This window comes from Natrix helvetica (assembly GCF_964273705.1).
Source record: "Natrix helvetica genome assembly, chromosome: 7".
Lineage (NCBI taxonomy): Eukaryota > Metazoa > Chordata > Lepidosauria > Squamata > Natricidae > Natrix > Natrix helvetica.
In genome coordinates this window covers 57,889,875-57,908,592 of record NC_138558.1, presented here as the reverse complement: position 1 = coordinate 57,908,592, position 18,718 = coordinate 57,889,875, and the positions used below count along the sequence as shown (strand labels likewise).

General features: G+C 36.4%; 1 protein-coding gene across 1 annotated transcript in view; it reads left to right on the top strand.

Moving 5' to 3' along the window:
- The first annotated feature begins 5,348 nt into the window (after window positions 1–5,348).
- The window catches only part of LOC309395426 (follistatin-related protein 5), a 156,854-nt gene continuing 143,484 nt past the window's right edge, over window positions 5,349–18,718 (top strand). The window contains exons 1-2 of the mRNA XM_081959667.1: window positions 5,349–5,553; window positions 13,888–14,008. Coding sequence (XP_081815793.1) covers window positions 5,389–5,553; window positions 13,888–14,008 — 286 coding nt within the window. The 5' untranslated portion in view covers window positions 5,349–5,388. The remainder of the gene's footprint in view (window positions 5,554–13,887; window positions 14,009–18,718) is intronic.

The following is an 18,718-nucleotide window of genomic DNA, read 5'->3' as shown; positions in this document are numbered from 1 at the left end:
GTAATGAACACTCTATGAATAGAATTTTCAAGCGAGCTTTATAACCATTCCGTTAATATGCCATTAATAGTCTTACTGATCAGAACCTACATGACTCCCAATAAAAGGATTCTATCAAATACTTACAGCCTGAAAAACAAACAAACAAATCAAAGTAGGAACAATTGATTTCATATAAACGCAGTCCAGCATTACCCAAATAATATTTTAAAAGCACAAAATTGATTCTTGAACAACGTATTGTAATCTTGCATATATATTTTTTCTTTTGAACTTTCTTGGTAAATAGCATGATATTTGCATAGCATTGACCTAAAGGCATTCTGAGCTATACTCTCTTATCTTTGGAATCTATGGAGGATACAGATTCAATAGCAAGAGCATCTTTCAGTATTGCACTGCTATTTTTGAATTTGATATTTGAATTATTAGCTCCTAGAGACCCTTTGCAAGCCTTGCTTGAAAGAAAAATATCCCAATAAGCCTTTTTGGTATTTCTCCTCTTTTTAGAGTATGCAGCACTATTATGTAACAATAATAATTACAAAAACACTTTTGTAAATCCAAGACTAAGTTTATAATAGAAGAGGTGTCAAAATGCAACTCACAAAAGCCATTCTAAGTCTTCACAGCCTAACTCTTGCCCCTCGGAATAGTAGTATGGTAGTTCTTGTTTTCAACACCGCTTTTCTAAGTCTTAGATCTTCTAGATAGAAATGGTAAACAAGTAGACCAACCCCATGTTCCAAGTCTCTTGTCTTGTGTTCATAGACATCACTAAATCCTCTAATTACAAATGGGTAATGGTCTCAGAGGCTGTTCATAAGTCTGTTTTGTTCTCAAGTCCAACAAGTATAAAAACCAATTCTTATCTTACATAGATGGGAGCATTACAGTAAAATATAACATCAATGTTATACGTTTATCTTCTGGATCTGAACTGGAACATTTTCCATGATCTTGAAGAAATGATCCAGTGAAGTTTGAAAGGTGGTCTTCCTTTTTTCCTCATAAATTATGCTGTAGCAGTGTATTGTATCATGGATAGCTTGGTGAAGCACTTGACATTAGGTTCTGCATCTTAAATTATGATAACGTTTCCTCAGTAAAGCTGAAACCCTCTGCCCTCAGCAGCAAGAGCCATGGTGGTGCAATGGTTAGAATGCAGTATTCCTAGCTAACTCTACCCACTGCAGGAGTTTGATTCTGACTGGCTTAAGGTTGATTTAGCTTTCCATCCTTTTGAAATTGATAAAATGAGGACCCGGATTGTTGAGGGAAAGATGTTGACTTTGAAACCACTCAGAATGCTGTAAAGCAGTATGTATAACATCTCAGTGCTATTGCTATTAGTCTGGTCTACTTCACTTTTCATATTAAGACCATAAGAATTCTGTGAGATTCTGCTGTGAATTATAAATGTGTAGTGCACTGTAAAAAAAATGACCATCATAAAGAACTTGCCCATGAATTATTTTCATAAACATAAGTTTCCTTAATATCTGCATGGGCAAATTAAACTTTTGCCCAATGATCTCATCTATGGTCTTTGAGTCTATAAGAATTGTAGCTCTAAACCTGAGTTTAAACATTTAACAGGAGTAATATACTAGTTTTATACTAGTTTTTTTGCACATTTGTTTATATATCAAATTTAGAAGCAACACTTCTCACTCGCAGAATGATTCTGAGTGATGTACAATTAAAACAAATATTCTAAGTGAAATAGGTATATTTGGTGACCAAATATCCAGTTATCAACATTACATGTTTTAAAATTATTTGATAATCACTCTGGATCAAAATTAGTGACTTATCAACCACAATTAATTTACCATCCATTTGTCTGTACAAGTGTAATTTCTGGTTTTTTTTAACAAAATGGACATTATTGATTGGTTTTAGGTAAGATATTTATATTTTTCCCAATATTAACAATTTTTAAAATACCTTTCACATGTTTAGTGAGCATTATTGTTCCAACTCAACCAAAACGATGAAGTTGTTTTATGCATTTCATTTTTTATTTAAAACATTTGTATCGCCACCTATCTTATAGCCAACTTTGGGTGGATGCCAATCAAAAGTTGGAATAGCATAAATACCATAGTAAAACTTTAAATTATTCGGGTAGGACTTAATAATTATTCGGGAGGACTTAGAGCCGAGGGAGTCTACTGTGCCACAGATGTCCGGATGTGAATCCCTTGTTGTGAAATGGGGCCCTGGGAGACAGTTGGGCCTGCTGATAGTATACCTGGCTCCTCGCTATACATCAGCGGCCTTGCCCGAACTCCTCGAGCTGATCGCATCGGTGACGGTTGAGACCCCCAAACTTTTAGTGATGGGGGATTTTAACCTGCCATCGATGGGAAAAGCATCAGAGGGGGTTCGGGAGTTCATGGCTTCCATGACAGCCATGGACCTGACTCAAATGATTCAGGGCCCGACACATGAGGGAGGACACACTCTGGACCTTGTTTTTGTCTCTGGCCAGTGGTTGAGTGATCTGGGAGGAGGGGACTTAACCATCACTCCCCTGTCATGGTCAGATCACTCACTCCTTCGACTTGACTTCTCTGGTGCTACCTCCCGCTGCGGGGAGGCGGAACCGGAAAGCACTAGATGGTCCCGCCCCAGGCGCCTGATGGAACCAGATAGGTTCCAGACGGAGCTTGGGCCACCTCCTGTAACCTTGACCCGCCCCCGGGTAGAGGACCTGGTGGTCGCGTGGAATAATGCGACTACCGGGGCCTTGAACCGGGTGGCGCCTTTACGGCCTCTCCGGCGGCAATGATCCACCCTGGCCCCTTGGTTTACCGAGGAACTAAGGGTGATGAAATGCCGCAAGAGACGTCTAGAGAGTCGTTGGAGATCCTCTCGCTCCGAATTTGATCGAACACAGGCACGAGCCCATTTAAGGACGTACCTTGTGGCATTGAGAGTGGCCAAATGCCAATATTGTGCCACTCTCATTGCATCCGCGGAGAACCGCCCTGCCGCCCTGTTTCGGGTGTCCCGCTCCCTCTTGTTTCAGAGGCCGCGGGAGGCTCCTCTACAGGGCAGGGCAGAGGAATTTGGTAAATATCTGCAGGATAAAATCGCTCAAATCCGGAGGGATTGGGTCCCTGTCAGTGATCCAATGGAGACATCCATGGCGAGTCTTGAGGTATCGATCTGGGAGGAGTTTGACTTGGTTGCCATCGAGGATTTGGACAGAATGCGTGGACGACTGCGACCCACCACATGTTTATTGGACCCGTGCCCCTCCTGGCTTGTACTGGCATCCTGGGAGGTTACACGAGACTGGCTCCTGGGCCTAGTGAATGCTTCGTTGAGTGAGGGGTCTCTCCCGGCCGCCTTGAAAGAGGCGGTGGTGAGACCCTTGCTCAAGAAGCCTTCCCTGGACCCTTTGGAGCTGGCCAATTATCGTCCTGTCTCCAACCTTCCCTTTTTGGCGAAGGTTGTAGAGAGTGTGGTGGCCTACCAGTTTCCACGTCATCTGGAGGAAAATGATTATCTAGACCCGCGCCAGTCCGGCTTCCGCCCCGGTCACAGCACGGAGACGGCCTTGGTCGCGTTGGTGGATGATCTCTGGAGGGCCAGAGATAGAGGTTGTTCCTCTATCCTGGTCCTATTAGACCTCTCGGCGGCTTTTGATACCATCGACCATGGTATCCTGCTGCGCCGGCTGGAGGGGTTGGGGGTTCGGGGCACCATTTTGCGGTGGTTCGGCTCCTACCTTTCTGGCCGGACGCAGCGTGTGTTGGCAGGAGAAGAGAGGTCGACCCTACGCCCCCTTACTTGTGGGGTGCCACAGGGGTCGGTCCTCTTGCCACTCCTGTTCAACACATATATGAAGCCGCTGGGTGAGATCATCTGTGGTTTCGGGGTGGGATACCACCTGTACGCTGATGATACTCAGCTGTACTTTTCCACCCCGAACCACCCCAACGAGGCCATCGAAGTGATGTCCCGGTGTGTGGAAGCCGTACGGATCTGGATGGATGACAACCGACTCAAGCTCAACCCCTCCAAGATGGAGTGGCTGTGGGTACCAGCTCCCCGGTTCAGCCAATTAACTCCATCATTGGCCATTGGGGGCATTCAACTTGCCCCCGTGGAGCGGGCGCGCAATTTGGGCGTCCTCCTGGATGCCCGGCTGTCCATGGATGACCATGTGACAGCCGTGGCAAGGGGGGCGTTCCACCAGGTTCGCCTGGTGTGCCAATTGCGCCCCCTACTGGACCGGGACGCCTTACGCACAGTCACTCATGCGCTGGTGACGTCTCGCTTGGACTACTGTAACGCTCTCTACATGGGGCTTCCCTTGAAATGCACCCGGAGGCTACAGTTGGTCCAGAACGCAGCCGCGCGGGTAATTATGGGGAGTACTAGGTACTCCCATGTGACACCGTTCCTGCACGAGCTGCACTGGCTTCCTGTGGTCTATCGGGTGTGTTTCAAGGTTTTGATAACAATCTTTAAAGCGCTCCATGGCTCAGGACCTAGTTACTTGCGGGATCGTATTCTGCCCCATACATCCCTGCGACCAATCCGCTCGCACAGAGAGGGCCTCCTCCAGGTGCCGTCCACTAGACAGTGTCGGGGGGCGGCGCCTAGGAGTAGAGCCTTCTCTGTGGCGGGCCCAGCCCTGTGGAATGACCTCCCTCCGGATATTAGGAATACCTCTGACCTCCGCTCCTTTCGTATTAAGCTTAAGACCCACCTACTCCAAGTAGCTGGCCTGGCTCAACTTTGATCTAACCATATCGCTCCTGACGGGTTTTTAATTGGGTATTTTAATTATATTTAATTATTTAGGGTTTTTTTAATCACTGTATTCTAATTGTTTTTTATTCATCAGCCGACCTCCTCCTTGTGTATGTCTCGGTATATGTCTCTGTTATATGTTTGTTTTGTCCACATATTTATTTCATATGTTTCATTGTACGCCGCCCCGAGTCCTTCGGGAGAGGGTGCGGCTAAGAAATAAATATTTATTTATTTATTATTATTTATTTAAAACTAAACACATTGAAATGGTCCTAGCCTACAGTATCCCTGGAATATGTTGAGCTGCTGACTGGACCTCTTGGATCCTGGGCCATCCAAATTTGTAAATGCAGTTCAGTTTTAAACCGATTAGACCAATCATATTATCTATTTTATTTTACTTTTTAAATGTATATGCTGCCTATCACATTGTCGAGTGACTCTGTCTTTGTTTTAATTTCTGTCTCATAATATTTTACTGAAAATATTTTAGTAATATTTGTGCTAAAAGAAACTGTAACAAAACTGTTCTTTTTTAAAAGTGGTATGACTACCATTAAACATGATATTGTTTTGACAGGGGACAACTGCAAGTCCATTGATTACAACAAGATGAAAAATTTCCTGCTGGATCTACAGAACAGAAAATATATTCTACAAACAAAAGAAAGCATTACTGAAGATAAAATTGCTTTGAAGAAATTATTGGTGGATCAGATGTTTAAATATTATGATTCAGACAACAATGGACTTGTAGACAGCAATGAATTAACACAGGTAATATTTCGATTATATATTCATTGCTACAAATTTTACATGTAAAACAGTAAAGAAAAAATTAACTTTGCCAAGTGAGATTAGTAGCATCTGTTACTGTCTTCATTTTTTTTTTTGGAGTACTATTTCTGTGGAAACTTAACAAAACAAAATATTACTTTTCATATTAAGAATAAACTAAAACATTGAAAAATTGAAAAGTCTCACAAAGAAACTCAAGTGATGCTGTTGATCTCTGATTTTGGTCTTCTAAGGTTTAATTGAGAACATAACAAAGTAAGTAATATGGCAAAATTCACCTTAATTTAGTGCTCTGTTGTAATTAGTCATTTTTCTAACTGATGGTTACATAGTAATATCACAAAGCTATTGAAATGCTTGCCTTTTATAGCTTTTTTCACTGTAGCATTTCAAATTTAAAGTAAACATAAAATATAGATAGGACAGATATAATGTTTCCTTCATCTTGTGGAAAAAAGTTCAGGACACAGAACTAAAAATATAGTTAATGCTCATTTGTCACAATTATCTTTGTTCATTTGGCTATGGCAGTTTAGACTTTCCTGGAGTTTTCTTTCTTTCTTTCTTTCTTTCTTTCTTTCTTTCTTTCTTTCTTTCTTTCTTTCTTTCTTTCTTCCTTTCATTTTATTTTGGGTGAAAAGTGCTTCAATGTATTAGTAAATCAAGTATGGGAAATTCAGTCCAGTATTATTGATGTATGTGTAGTATGTGAGAGCATATGCATTTACACATATCCTTGATTTTATTAATCTTCCTTCTGTGAAAGGATTATATAAATCGGCATGCATGACTGTTACGGATTCAGACATTATCCCAAATGCACTATGAAAGAATATAGTGCATATTATTCCTAAAGCTGATAAATATGTGCATAGAAATGATGCTTTTTATTTGCTAATATTTATTAATATTACTTACTTTTCCCAAAGTTTCCAGTCTTTTAAATTAACCACAGATTGTAGGAATTGTATCTAACATACCAGGAGAGAATCTAGTTCCATTTTGAGTCAATCTAGTTTAAACTATTATATGAAAACAAGCCAAAATCTGAAAATATGTTTTGATTCAGAATAATATGTTTAATTACAGGATTTTATTGAATCAGTTCCAATTATTATTTGAACATTTTTGAACATATTTTTTTCTCAGTGTGCATTTTTTTGTTTATGAAATGTCTTTATGGGAATTTAATCAGGACTCTTGTGTCTTTGATTGGAGCAAACAGATCTATACAAATTTCTGATTGCATAAACAGTGTGAAGTCCTGTAGATAATTAATTCACTGAAAGCACTGGAGAATATATTCATCTTTATTTTCTCAAACAAATAATAGTCATTCCACCTCTGCCCAAGGGTATAAACTACAAATCCAATATATTATTTTACAAGATTGGCAGCGTTATACAAACAGAATAAATAGTAAAATCAGTAGTAATGCTAAAAGTCAGGCATGAGAAGTATTTGCTGAGTGCTGCAGGTAAATTTAGATATAACAGGATCAAGCAATGTCCTTTAGAATTCTGTCCTACTCCTTATAGTAAACACATTATTATGAAACCATAGCACTGACAGAGCTGTCATATGGATCTATTATGTGAAGAGTTTTAAATACATTACTTTTTATTTTCTGGAAAGGGGAAAGAACAGACTGGTTCATCTGACTATCTTTTTCTAATTACCCTTATCCTGGAAGAGGAAATTAAAAATATGCAAACTTTCAGAGGTCCCTGCTCAAAATATAAACTTTAAAATAAACTTGACATAGATTACATAGAATGACATCCTATATTGTTCATGTTCCAAACAATACAAAATTGAATAAAAGGGAGCTGTGACCCCAATCTGGTTCAGGAACAAAATATAGCTTATCTTAAAAGCATGTTGCAGTCATTGTTATCTTCTAAGGGTTATTCCATTTAACAATGAAAGCTATAGGAATTGTTACATTCCTGATTTAGGACCGTGTATAACTTTTGTCCTATGGTCACCGGGTGGTTAACATTCCTGTGTTAGCATTTGCCATAGTGAGAAATCTCTATTGAATTCGCCTTTCTTCTACATCTTCAACTGTTGAAGACCTATACATGGAATGACTTTCATTTTTAAAAATCAATTTGGCTATAAATAAACAATGAATAAAAGAGAGAAGTTAACTTGTTTCTCAAGTGTAAGTCCAATATAAACCCACTTCAATCTTAAAAAAGAATCTAACTTCTCCCAAGGTTGAATGATTCATACCTTGCCTTTTTTTATTCCTTATTCAAGAAAGAATTGCCAAGGTTTCTAGATGTATCCTCTTTCAAATGATTGGATACTAGCAATACTAATATATTATGTCTCTCCTACTCCTGGTTTATGACAAATTACTGAAATTCTTCTGAGTTCATACCTAATTATGTGTGTTGATTGCCATTCTTATAACCATCATATGAATATTTTCTTACTCACGTAGGAAATCTGGGGTTTTAATTGTGCAGTTTGAGAGATGCCACAAATCAGAATGAACACCCTAGAATGAAATTTGCTTTGTATAGCCATTTTCATTTTCCTAATTACTGTCTTACCTATCTGGTTGCAAATTTTCAAGTATTTGTTTAAGCACAAATGCAAGATCTGATGACATTTTGAGTACAAAAGAACATAGTGGAACAGATACATGCCCAACTCTTGGTGATAAAATCAAATGCATATTTATTGATAATGGCTTTTAGTGAACCCCAAAAGAGCAGACATATTTCTGCTCTTTTGGGGTTCACAAGGTCTGTTAAGTTTGTCTGAAAAACTATTCATCTTCATCTTATGTAGGCAGTCTTCATGAAATATGTTATGTGCCTAAATCACAATTTTGAATTTATTTGCATGTATCAAATTAAGTATATGTTGCAATAAATAAACAACATTGAAAACCTTGAAAGTTAACAAGATTTACTATTTAATACATTCACTTTTGGATGCCATTCACTTTTGGATGGGTGTACCACTGAAGAATAGTTTTATTTGGTGAAAAATAATGTATGTCACACTTATTGGTGGGTAAGAACTGTCTTAATCATATAATACAAATGTTGCAAGTGCTTCATTGTCTACTATTACAATTCATGATTGTTTTTTAATGGATTGTCATCTAAATACATTTAGGACTGTAGCAGGATTCAACCTATCTAGTCCATTCATCGATAGTCAGAATACAATTTGTGGGATAGACAATAATAGCCCCACCGTTGAAATTGAAATGAATACCTCCATTATTTGAATGATATCTTCTCCTTTATCATTCTGGAAAGTGCAGTAGTCATAAAGTTCTTTCATGAGCATTTAAATGATAGATTGTTGCTGTTAATGGATGATCGAGTGTTTGTTTCCTATTGTTTTATTATTGTTTTATTTGTGTTTCTGTCTTTGTATTTTATTCATAAAATCTGTTTTACTTCTTGTTTGTGATTGTATTTAAGCAATAAATATGATTTAATGTTTTTAAAAATGGAACTGCTATAAGCCACTAGGAGTCTGACTGCAGAAAAGTCTGTTGTTAAATAAATAAATAAAATAAAAATTCTTAATAAAAACAAATATTTATGGAAGAAATTAGCAACCAGTAGAAAAAGAACCACCACTGGAAAAATAACTTCAAATTAGACTTAAAATGGTACAATATTAAGTAATCCTGAAGATTTCAGGTTGAAATTGTAGTAGGAAGTACTGGATATTGGGATTTTGCAGACTTCGTAAAGGGTTTTCACTTAGGAAAAAGGTTTGAGTGAAGTATCCCTTTGGAGCTGTTTCATGAAGCAGTGTGGCCATCTCACTTCCAAGAGTGAAGTGAAAAAGCAATAAGGTTGTGTTTCACATGCTCCAATTGACACTACTGATTATTAGGTGCTTCTTTCATGTATAATGCATGTGTGAAAATATCTTCTGGCTATTGAAAGTGCCAGTGTAGCTTTCAAGGCAATACAAAGCATTTGACTAAAACAAATTGGGTTGCCTTTTCATCTATATGAAGAAGAAAAAAAACACCCCTCTTTGTCAAAGGAAATCTGACTCACTTCTCATGGGCCTCGAAAAAAATCTCTGTAGCTACAGATAATCAAGCTATTATATCATCTGCATTACAAGTGCTACATTTAACAAGGAATGAGCAGAAAAGTTATATAATTCTTCCTGTGGAAAATGTAAACTCTGAGTAAACAACCCAAAATAATGGGCTGGCAAAAGCATATTAAAAGAGGATTGCATTATAAGGTATAGAGTTCAAACTAACGTTCAGGGCATCAACAGAACTGTTAAAAAATAGTTCCTGCTCTTCAGTTCTAAACTAATTTAGAGCTACTTATTTATTAGATGACAGATTTGGAGACATACATCATAACACATAAAACATGATTTTGTGGATTTTGTATGAATTTTAGCTGTTAGGACTCAAAGTCTGGACTCACATTTGTTTTGTTACTACAAAGTCATGTTGTCTTTTAATTTACTTGTGACTAGACACAAATTAATTTATTACAAAGCATGCTATATTAATAAATTGGTTAATAAGCATTATGAGTTATATGGTGTAAGTAATATGATTCCTGTCATCTTATCCAGTTAGGTGCAAATCTAAAATAAAACCACTCTAATATTTTATAATATGATTAATTAGTATACAGTCAGGACATGTTTAGATGTCCTAGAATCAAACTTTCAACATAATAGTTATTCCCATTGCTGTGTAGCAAATCACTTCTTCGCTCTATGTTACAAATGTTTACTATGACAAATATTCTTGCATGTTTTCTGATATAGAAGCAGGTACAATTTCTTGCATAAATGTACACTTAGCTTTCATTATAATGCCAAATGTGAACTGTTTAATGCTCTGAGGTAGATTCTTTGAGGACCTGGTGGGAAAATCATAGTATTTTAATTTAATGATCATGAATTCAGTTCCGTAATAAGGCCTGCATTATTTTATGTACTGGATGATTTTGTGCCAGAGAATCCTGAAGACAGCATTATTTTTATAGATCTTATTTTCTAATCTCCCCAAAACCCCACAGTGTTCTTTAGTAACACATTGTAATATTCAGTGAACCTCTGGAAAAAAAGGAAATCTACCTTCTCTGGATCACCTGATCGGAATTTATGGGAAACTTTATGTTCCCATGAATACAAGTTGAATTATTTTGAAGTGTTGTTGCTGCAAGGTTTGAAACTGAGGGTAGAGTTAGGTCTTTCAGAGAGGGAGTGGTGCAGCCATGTCTCCAGTTGGTTTCTACCTCATGTGATCAGCGAATAAAGGTTTACCCATGTTAGCAGTTCCATGCTCTCTCTTAATGAGGCCATGTTAGACAGACAAGACAATCACTCTGAGTCAAAGTTGCAAAATCTTAATGGTCCTTTTGAACGCTACAGAAACATTGTTTTGCAGAAACTGTATCTGCATCTTCTTCTTCTTTTTTCATTCCATGAAAAATCATTGAACAAACACAGTCTGCATTTTGAGAAGGTAGATTTACATGCTTATATACAGTAAATGAACCTGAATTGCTATAATAGAAATATCTTTAGTAATCTAAAATTCCTGGCATTCTTTATTGCATTATTTTTGCTGACATGCCTTTATATTTGATAAGCAGACCTAATGCAAATATGACAATTGCTTTTTCTGCTTATAACCAGCTGCTGGTATCAGAAAGATATTGACAATCTTTGGGATTGGCTGATCTTCTTTAAAACATTGTTGATGTTAAAAAGGGTCCTGAGAAAGGGATAAATGTAAATATTGTTTTTTTATATATTTAATGTCACTAAGAGGCTGCTTCTTGTTTTATGATGCTGACCAATTAAAAATGCTCTTCCCCGTCCAATAACCTTTTATCTCTCAGCACCACCTATTCTTTTAATGAAACTAGGTGGCAAGCTTTTAAATCCAGTAAACCTAGACGTTAATAAAGAGAATACTCTTTAGCATCAGACAGAACTTTGTACTTAATTCTCAGGTTTTTTAAAAAAAATCTTGTCCAACTAAGTTAGAAATCTATTTCTGCCATTGTTTTTAAATAGTAAGTTTATTATCAAAAATATATTGTTTGAAAAAAGAATAGCATTCTGGGTAAAACATTCATTTTTATCTATTTATTCACATTTCCAAGGTTGCCTACTCATCAACAACTCTGACCAGTTTATAAACATTGAAGACAGGAACAATAAGTTAGAACCAGCAATAAAAACATGATTACACAAAGGAAAGAGAAAATCTTGGCCATGTATACAGAATAAACAAAAACTATAATAGTATTTTTCTTATTAAGGATAGGTATCACTTGTTGGCAGCTTCTTAAATCACAGTGTCTTTCCTGACTCTAATAGAGGACAACTTTGCAATCTCAGGAAAAGAAGCAGCTACTTAAAAAAAATACTGATAACAGCTAGAGAAATCCAATTGACAAATGAATGCTACTTGAAGCTTTCAAACTATTTTGAATATTTGAAGTTATAAATATCAGGATTGTATGAATATTTGATAGAATCATGCTGAGATTCCATTCAAGAGTGAATCAAATTTTGGGCAAGTCAAATTAATCAACCCATTGGATATTTCCAAACTAATAATCTCCATATGTAAAGGTTTTCTCGTGAAAATCAAAATCAAACCAATTTGATTTTACAATTTATATAAATTATACTGATTTTCTGATTCAAATAGAAAGTCAAAATCAAAGTGAATACAATTTGAATGAAATCTATGGTTTGACCTGTTTTTTTCTGACAAATAATAGGCCTCTTATATCTGGCACTAATAAGGGATGTGGTGGCTCAGTGCTAAGACATTGAACTTGTCGATCAGAAAGGTCAGCAGTTCGGTGGTTTGAATCCCTAGTATCGCGTAACAGAGTGAGCCCCCGTTACTTGTCTCAGCTTCTGCCACCCTAGCAGTTCGAAAGCACATAAAAAATGCAAGTAGAAAAATAGGGACCACCTTTAGTGGGAAGGTAACAATGTTCCGTGCACCTTTGCCGTTTAGTTATGCTGGTCACATGATCATGGAGACATCTTCAGAGAGCAATGGCGCTTTGGCTTTGAAATGGAGATGAGCACCGCCCCCTAGAGTCAGGAACAAGTAGCACATATGTGCGAGGGGAAACTTTACCTTTACCTTATATATGGCACTATTTTTGGAGGCTACGTTAAGCCACCTCAATCTTTAGAGGAGACAGTACCAAAGAATACCAGAACTACAGATTAGACTGAAAGGGCAAGGGGATGAAAGAGAAAGAGGAGAAGTGACCAAACATTTTCAGAATGTTGCCGAGAAAAGTGTATGGATATATCTGTGATACATCTTTTCAGTTTGACTTGCTCATTTTCCTTATCTATATATAGTGTTTCTTTTTATATATGAAAAAGACAAAACTCTTTAATTTGGGGATAAAGGGGAGAGGAGGGGATTCAACCACCCAGAACACTTCTAATATTTTATTGTTTACCACTTGTATATGGACAGGACCATAAATCTTGGTGTCTGTGATATGTATGTATGTATGTATGTATGTATGTATGTATGTATGTATGTGTATATGTGTATGTATCTATGTATATATACGTATACAGTATACGTATACAGTATACGTATACAGTATACGTATACAGTATACTATATATATATATATATATATATTCGTAGATTTTCACGGGTGTAGGTATGCTGGTTTTGTTGTATTCGGGTCTTTTCCCATGTAAGGTTAGGCAACCTTACACGGGAAAAGACCCGAATACAACAAAACCAGCATGTGTGTGTGTGTGTGTGTGTGTGTGTGTGTGTGTGTGTGTATATATATATATATATATATATATATATATGTATGTATGTATGTATGTATGTATGTATGTATGTATGTATGTATGTTGTATTTGTACTGATAAATAAGGCATACCAGGGGTTGTAACACAAATACATACATATATACATACATACATACATATATATATAATTTGTTTTCATAGATTTTCATGGGTGTAGGTATGCTGGTCTTGTTGTATTTGGGTCTTTTCCCGTGTAAGATTTAACACGGGAAAAGACCCAAATACAAGACCAGCACATACATACATACATACATACATACATACATACATACATATATACATACAATTTATATCAGTGCATTTATAATTACAAAAGAACTTGAATTCTCTGCTTTTACATAGTTCTAATTCACTGACCTTCAGCATCTTTAATCTTATCTGTTAAATGATATTAGAAATACTTAATTATACAATTCAACTCCTTGAGCTCCAGTGTAATTTCATGGTTACAAATTCTCTTGTCAGGTAATAAAACAAGATGAACTTGGCAAGGATATGTCTGACTGCTCTCTTTTTGATCTGTTGAAATATGATGATTATAATAGTGACAAGCATCTTGGCCTTGAAGAATTCTATAGAGCATTCCGTGAGTATGATTCCTAATTTTATTCCATACAAGCTTACTGGTTTTATAAATGTTACACACACTGTTACAAATCATATACTGAAGTTGAATCCTATTGCAATGGAAGTTCTTCTATATTTAAATTCTTAGTATTTATCTGCACAGCCCAGCTGTTCTGTTGCCAAATGGGACAGCAACTATTTTTTGAGCAGAAATGAAAGACATCAGACTTTGGTCAATTGCCTCTCATTACAAATTCCATCTTTAAGTGTGTTTTCCTTCTATAATTTGAAAGTAGTCTCTTCCTCTGATGTTGTGTCTAATGCTGTTGTCTATTTTGACTGGAATGCCTTACTTCTTTATACGCTAGCCACAGCAATTCAATGACTATTTTCACTGAAGAAATGTTCCCTTAACTGAAGCATTATTCTTATCTTTAAAAATGAAATTCTATTTGCTATCAATATTTTAAAATGACACAGAGGTTAATAACATTGCTTTGTATGCGAAATGTTGCTACTTCAAAACACAGCATATATATATGTTCATCTTTCCCAACTAGCCAATATTCTATCTCTTTATGAGTTCAGGTTCTATCATTTCATTTTCTTCCCATCATTTAGGTAAATTATTGATTCACACTGCAGCAGCTATCCTCTTCATTTCTCAGGTATATGTGTCACACAATATAGTGTCCCTGCATTGAGACTAGGACCCACAATAATTTGCTGGGGGAAAGATAATAGTTGTTATACAGTTAAGTAGTCATTGCTGATGATGCCTGTTTTTTTAGTTTTTTAAAAAAATAGCTTCAGGCTGTGTTGACGTTGCTTAACATTGCTAGGTATTGAGTTTAGGCTTCAATGCAACAGCTACAGTTTACTCAGATTATATAAAACAATCTTTATTTTAGAAAGACTTTATTTATTTTTGGTGATCATCCTTTTAGAAAGATTCAGTAGCATATTAAAAAATGAAAAAAGTGGCCTTTGGAAGAATATGAAATCTGCTAGCATAGAAAGGTATTTTAAAATTCAAAACATTCAAATGTTCAGTTCACTTTTACATATATTTTGTAAATTCTTAGACCATCAACAAATTATGATTGGAATGTGTAACTATCATGATTAATTAGTATTGTTTCATTAATATTTGAAATTCTTTTTTTAACAAAACAATTGTTAGAGAATTGGCTATCAACTATAAGAAGCACAACTGAAAATTATTCTGGGACTGTCATGATTTAGAATATCTAAACAATAGGATTTTACATTTTGTAGATGAAAAAATAAACTTTTAAATGGCGTTGTATGCGGTTCTATGCTACATCTTCCCTAGAGACATGTGCAGTTTAATAAAGGGGAAAAAATAAGAAACTGTAAACTAATACCAACAGGCAATATTTTTTATACCGCCTCCATTACAGTTCTGTTCTGCTTGCTAAACCCTCAGAATTGAAGGATTGAATAAAACCAATCATAGTTAATTATGTGATAATATCACTGATACAAATCAAATCATTTCAGATTACAGAAAGAGAGAGACAGAGAGAGAGAGAGAGACAGACAGACAGACAGACAGACTCAGACAGAGAGAGACAGAGAAAGACACAGACAGAGAGCCTTTATAGTTACATAGAAACAGAAAACAATACTGCACTGACAGTATATGACTATCAGGTAAGAGTAGCAAAAAAGATATCTAACTATTTTAGCCTTATTATATCATACTGCCTAATTCGGGGGGAAAGGCAGACCTGGTTACTCTTTTGATAAGAGACTACTAGGAAATTCCAGGACCTGTAGGAATTGACCTGAAATGTTTTTTTTTTTTTTAAAAAAAACATCCTGGAAAAAGGAAATGCAAAATCACTTTCATATTATTCCCTGGAATCTATATGAAAGATGCATTCAAGTGAAACTTTAATTTTATGTATTATGATATATTTGCATATACTATGATAATGTGCAATGTATCCCCTTAGGCAGTTGCCTGACAAGTTCAATCAACCATTGTTTCTCAGGAGAACTTATGCATTTTTTTAAAAGACCTCAGCATGGATAATATGAAGTAACTAATCGGTACTGTGTGTACTCTATTCACTTATTTTCCTATTCTAATTTGCAAGGAATTAAAAAATTGCACTTCAGTCAATTTATTTGAATTTTGCAATCAGTGGTGCGGTTGTTAGTCATAGTTCACTGTTAGATAGTGAAGATGTGTGCTGAACATTTGGAATAAGCAATTGCCCTACACTCCATGAATGAATGGTGAGCGGTTAGTGTAATGTATATATTACTGGAAAGCATTGGTGGGATTCATTTTTTTTTTTTTACTACCAGTTCTGTGGGCATGGCTTGGTGGGCGTGGCAGGGGAAGGATACTGTAAAATGTCCATTCCCTCCCCCTCCAGGAGAAGGTTACTGCAACATCCCCAATTCATCCTGATCAGCTGGGACTCAGGAGGCAGAGAATAGATATGGGCAGGGCCAATCAGAAGTGGTATTTACCGGTTCTCCAAACTACTCAAAATTTCTGCTACTGGTTCTCCAGAACTGGTCATAACCTGCTGAATACCATCTCTGCTGGAAAGGTCCTTTACAAAATGAAGAACAACCACTGAAAGACGTTTCCTGGGGTTAGCTATCACCATTCAATCATTTTCAACTGAAATAGTTTGGAAAAAAATATGAAGAACCACACTAAGTGAATTTAAGACTTCAGATAAAAGTGTTCTGAACACAAGCTTCTGAAAGAGAACATTTTAAACAGATGCTTCTTCTGAACTTTTCTCTGGAGATTTCAAGGAAAATAAGTATTTCAGTCTCCTTTAAGTGTTTTGTTTTAGATTAAATAAAGAGGCTGAGATTAAATCAATGTAAGGTGGAAATAAAATTTCTTGTGTATTGACTAGGTCCATGATGGTGAACCTATGGCATGCGTGCCAGAAGTGGTATGCAGAGTCCTCTCTAGGATCATGCATGCCATCACCAGCTGTTCTTCTAGTTTCTAGCGGTCTTCGCGCACGCCAGAGCACTGGAAACGCAAAGTCCAGGTGATCAGCACCTGGATTTCCAGTGTTCTGGAATGCATGTGGGATCCACTTTGGACATTTGGTGCCAAAAAAGTTAACCATCACTGGACTAGGTAGACAATATCTACTCTCATTTTTGTTCTTTCTCTAGATCCATTCTCAATCTCAGTTCTTTGAAAAGAAAATATACATTTTGCTAATATCAATGCATTGTTGAATGTAAATAGAGCTAAGCTAAGCTAACTGTAGACTGGGTTCCATATGATGCAGGTTTTAAAGTGTCCTTGGGATGAATTAACATATGTCAGAGAGAGAGAGGCCATGCGGATGTCTAACCAATATGCTTACAGTTATCACATGAATTTAAAAGTAACAATATATTTTTTAAAAAAATTTCTTACTTTATTTCATGTCCAAATAGATGTAATTAATGTAACTAATACTTCATTTTGTAAGACCGCTCGGCCTTTTAGTGTTTTCTGTGGCATTTAGTGCAGTCATTTTGACAGTGAAGAAAAGTAATTTGCAGCAGAAAGCAAATCTTTGCAAAATAAAAATTCACAGTGATGATCTAAAGCACAATGTCAAACTCCATCGTGTCACGGACCAGATGGTGATGTATCGTGACATTTTTTGCCTTTGCGGAGCTGGGGTGGGTGTGGCCTGAGCAGAACGAAATCAGCCTTTGGTCAGGTCAGTTTGACAGGACTGATCTAAAGTAACCCTCAGTGGACCATAGTGAGAAATTGTACCACGCTTGAAAGAAATGTGTATAATCTGTGATTATTTAAACATATTAGAAATGTATGTGTAGCTCCATAGCCCTATAGAAATATTGGGAAACAAAAGGTTTGCAAGAATAGAACTGATTGGATTGAATTAAATGAATGTAACCAAGATGTTATCATAGACAATGCAGGTAACATCCTTAAATGATTCCATGTAAAGTGAAGAAAAACATTAACAAGATTTCCAGTCTGTGCCATTCATTGGAGATAAATAGAAACACTTCCTCTCTCTCCCTCTCTCTCTCTCTCCCTCCCCCTCCCTCCCTCCCTCCCTCTCTCTCTCTCTCTCTCTCTCTCTCATATATGAGCAGTTACACACACACAAATACAGAGTCTAAGAGTACTTTTAAAAATTGTTTATTGCATTGAAAATATGAGGCATAGCAAATAGGTACCCATAAGTTAGTTTGCTCATTTATTTGCAAGCAGAATATTCAGCTTTAGAAAAAAATAACATTTTCTGTATTTAATTTTGGTGACTCACATGTTACCTACAGTAACTACTGATTAACTACTTATATCTTTGTGATATGAAGTGAATATGAGAATAAATCGTGAGGTTTGCTGCCCTATATGACCTTTGTTAAAATAAAATAAAATCTGTCCTTAGCCCACAATTAATATCTACAGATTTATTCTAATAGGGGTGGAAATAAGTCTTCAAAACTATATTTCTTTTAGTAAAGCCCATATGTTTAATGGTTATCATATGGCTGTTAATCCCCAAAAGGGCATTATTCCTTTTTCACTCTAGGCATTTAGGTTTCCCTTTAGTTTTGTCAATATCTTTCTACCACTGAAATGCTTCTCTTACTAATGGCTGAAATATTGCAGAGTTCTAATTACATGATGATATTATTTTGATGAGCTATCCATTTTGGGTAATAGAGAATAGTTCATATGATTGTG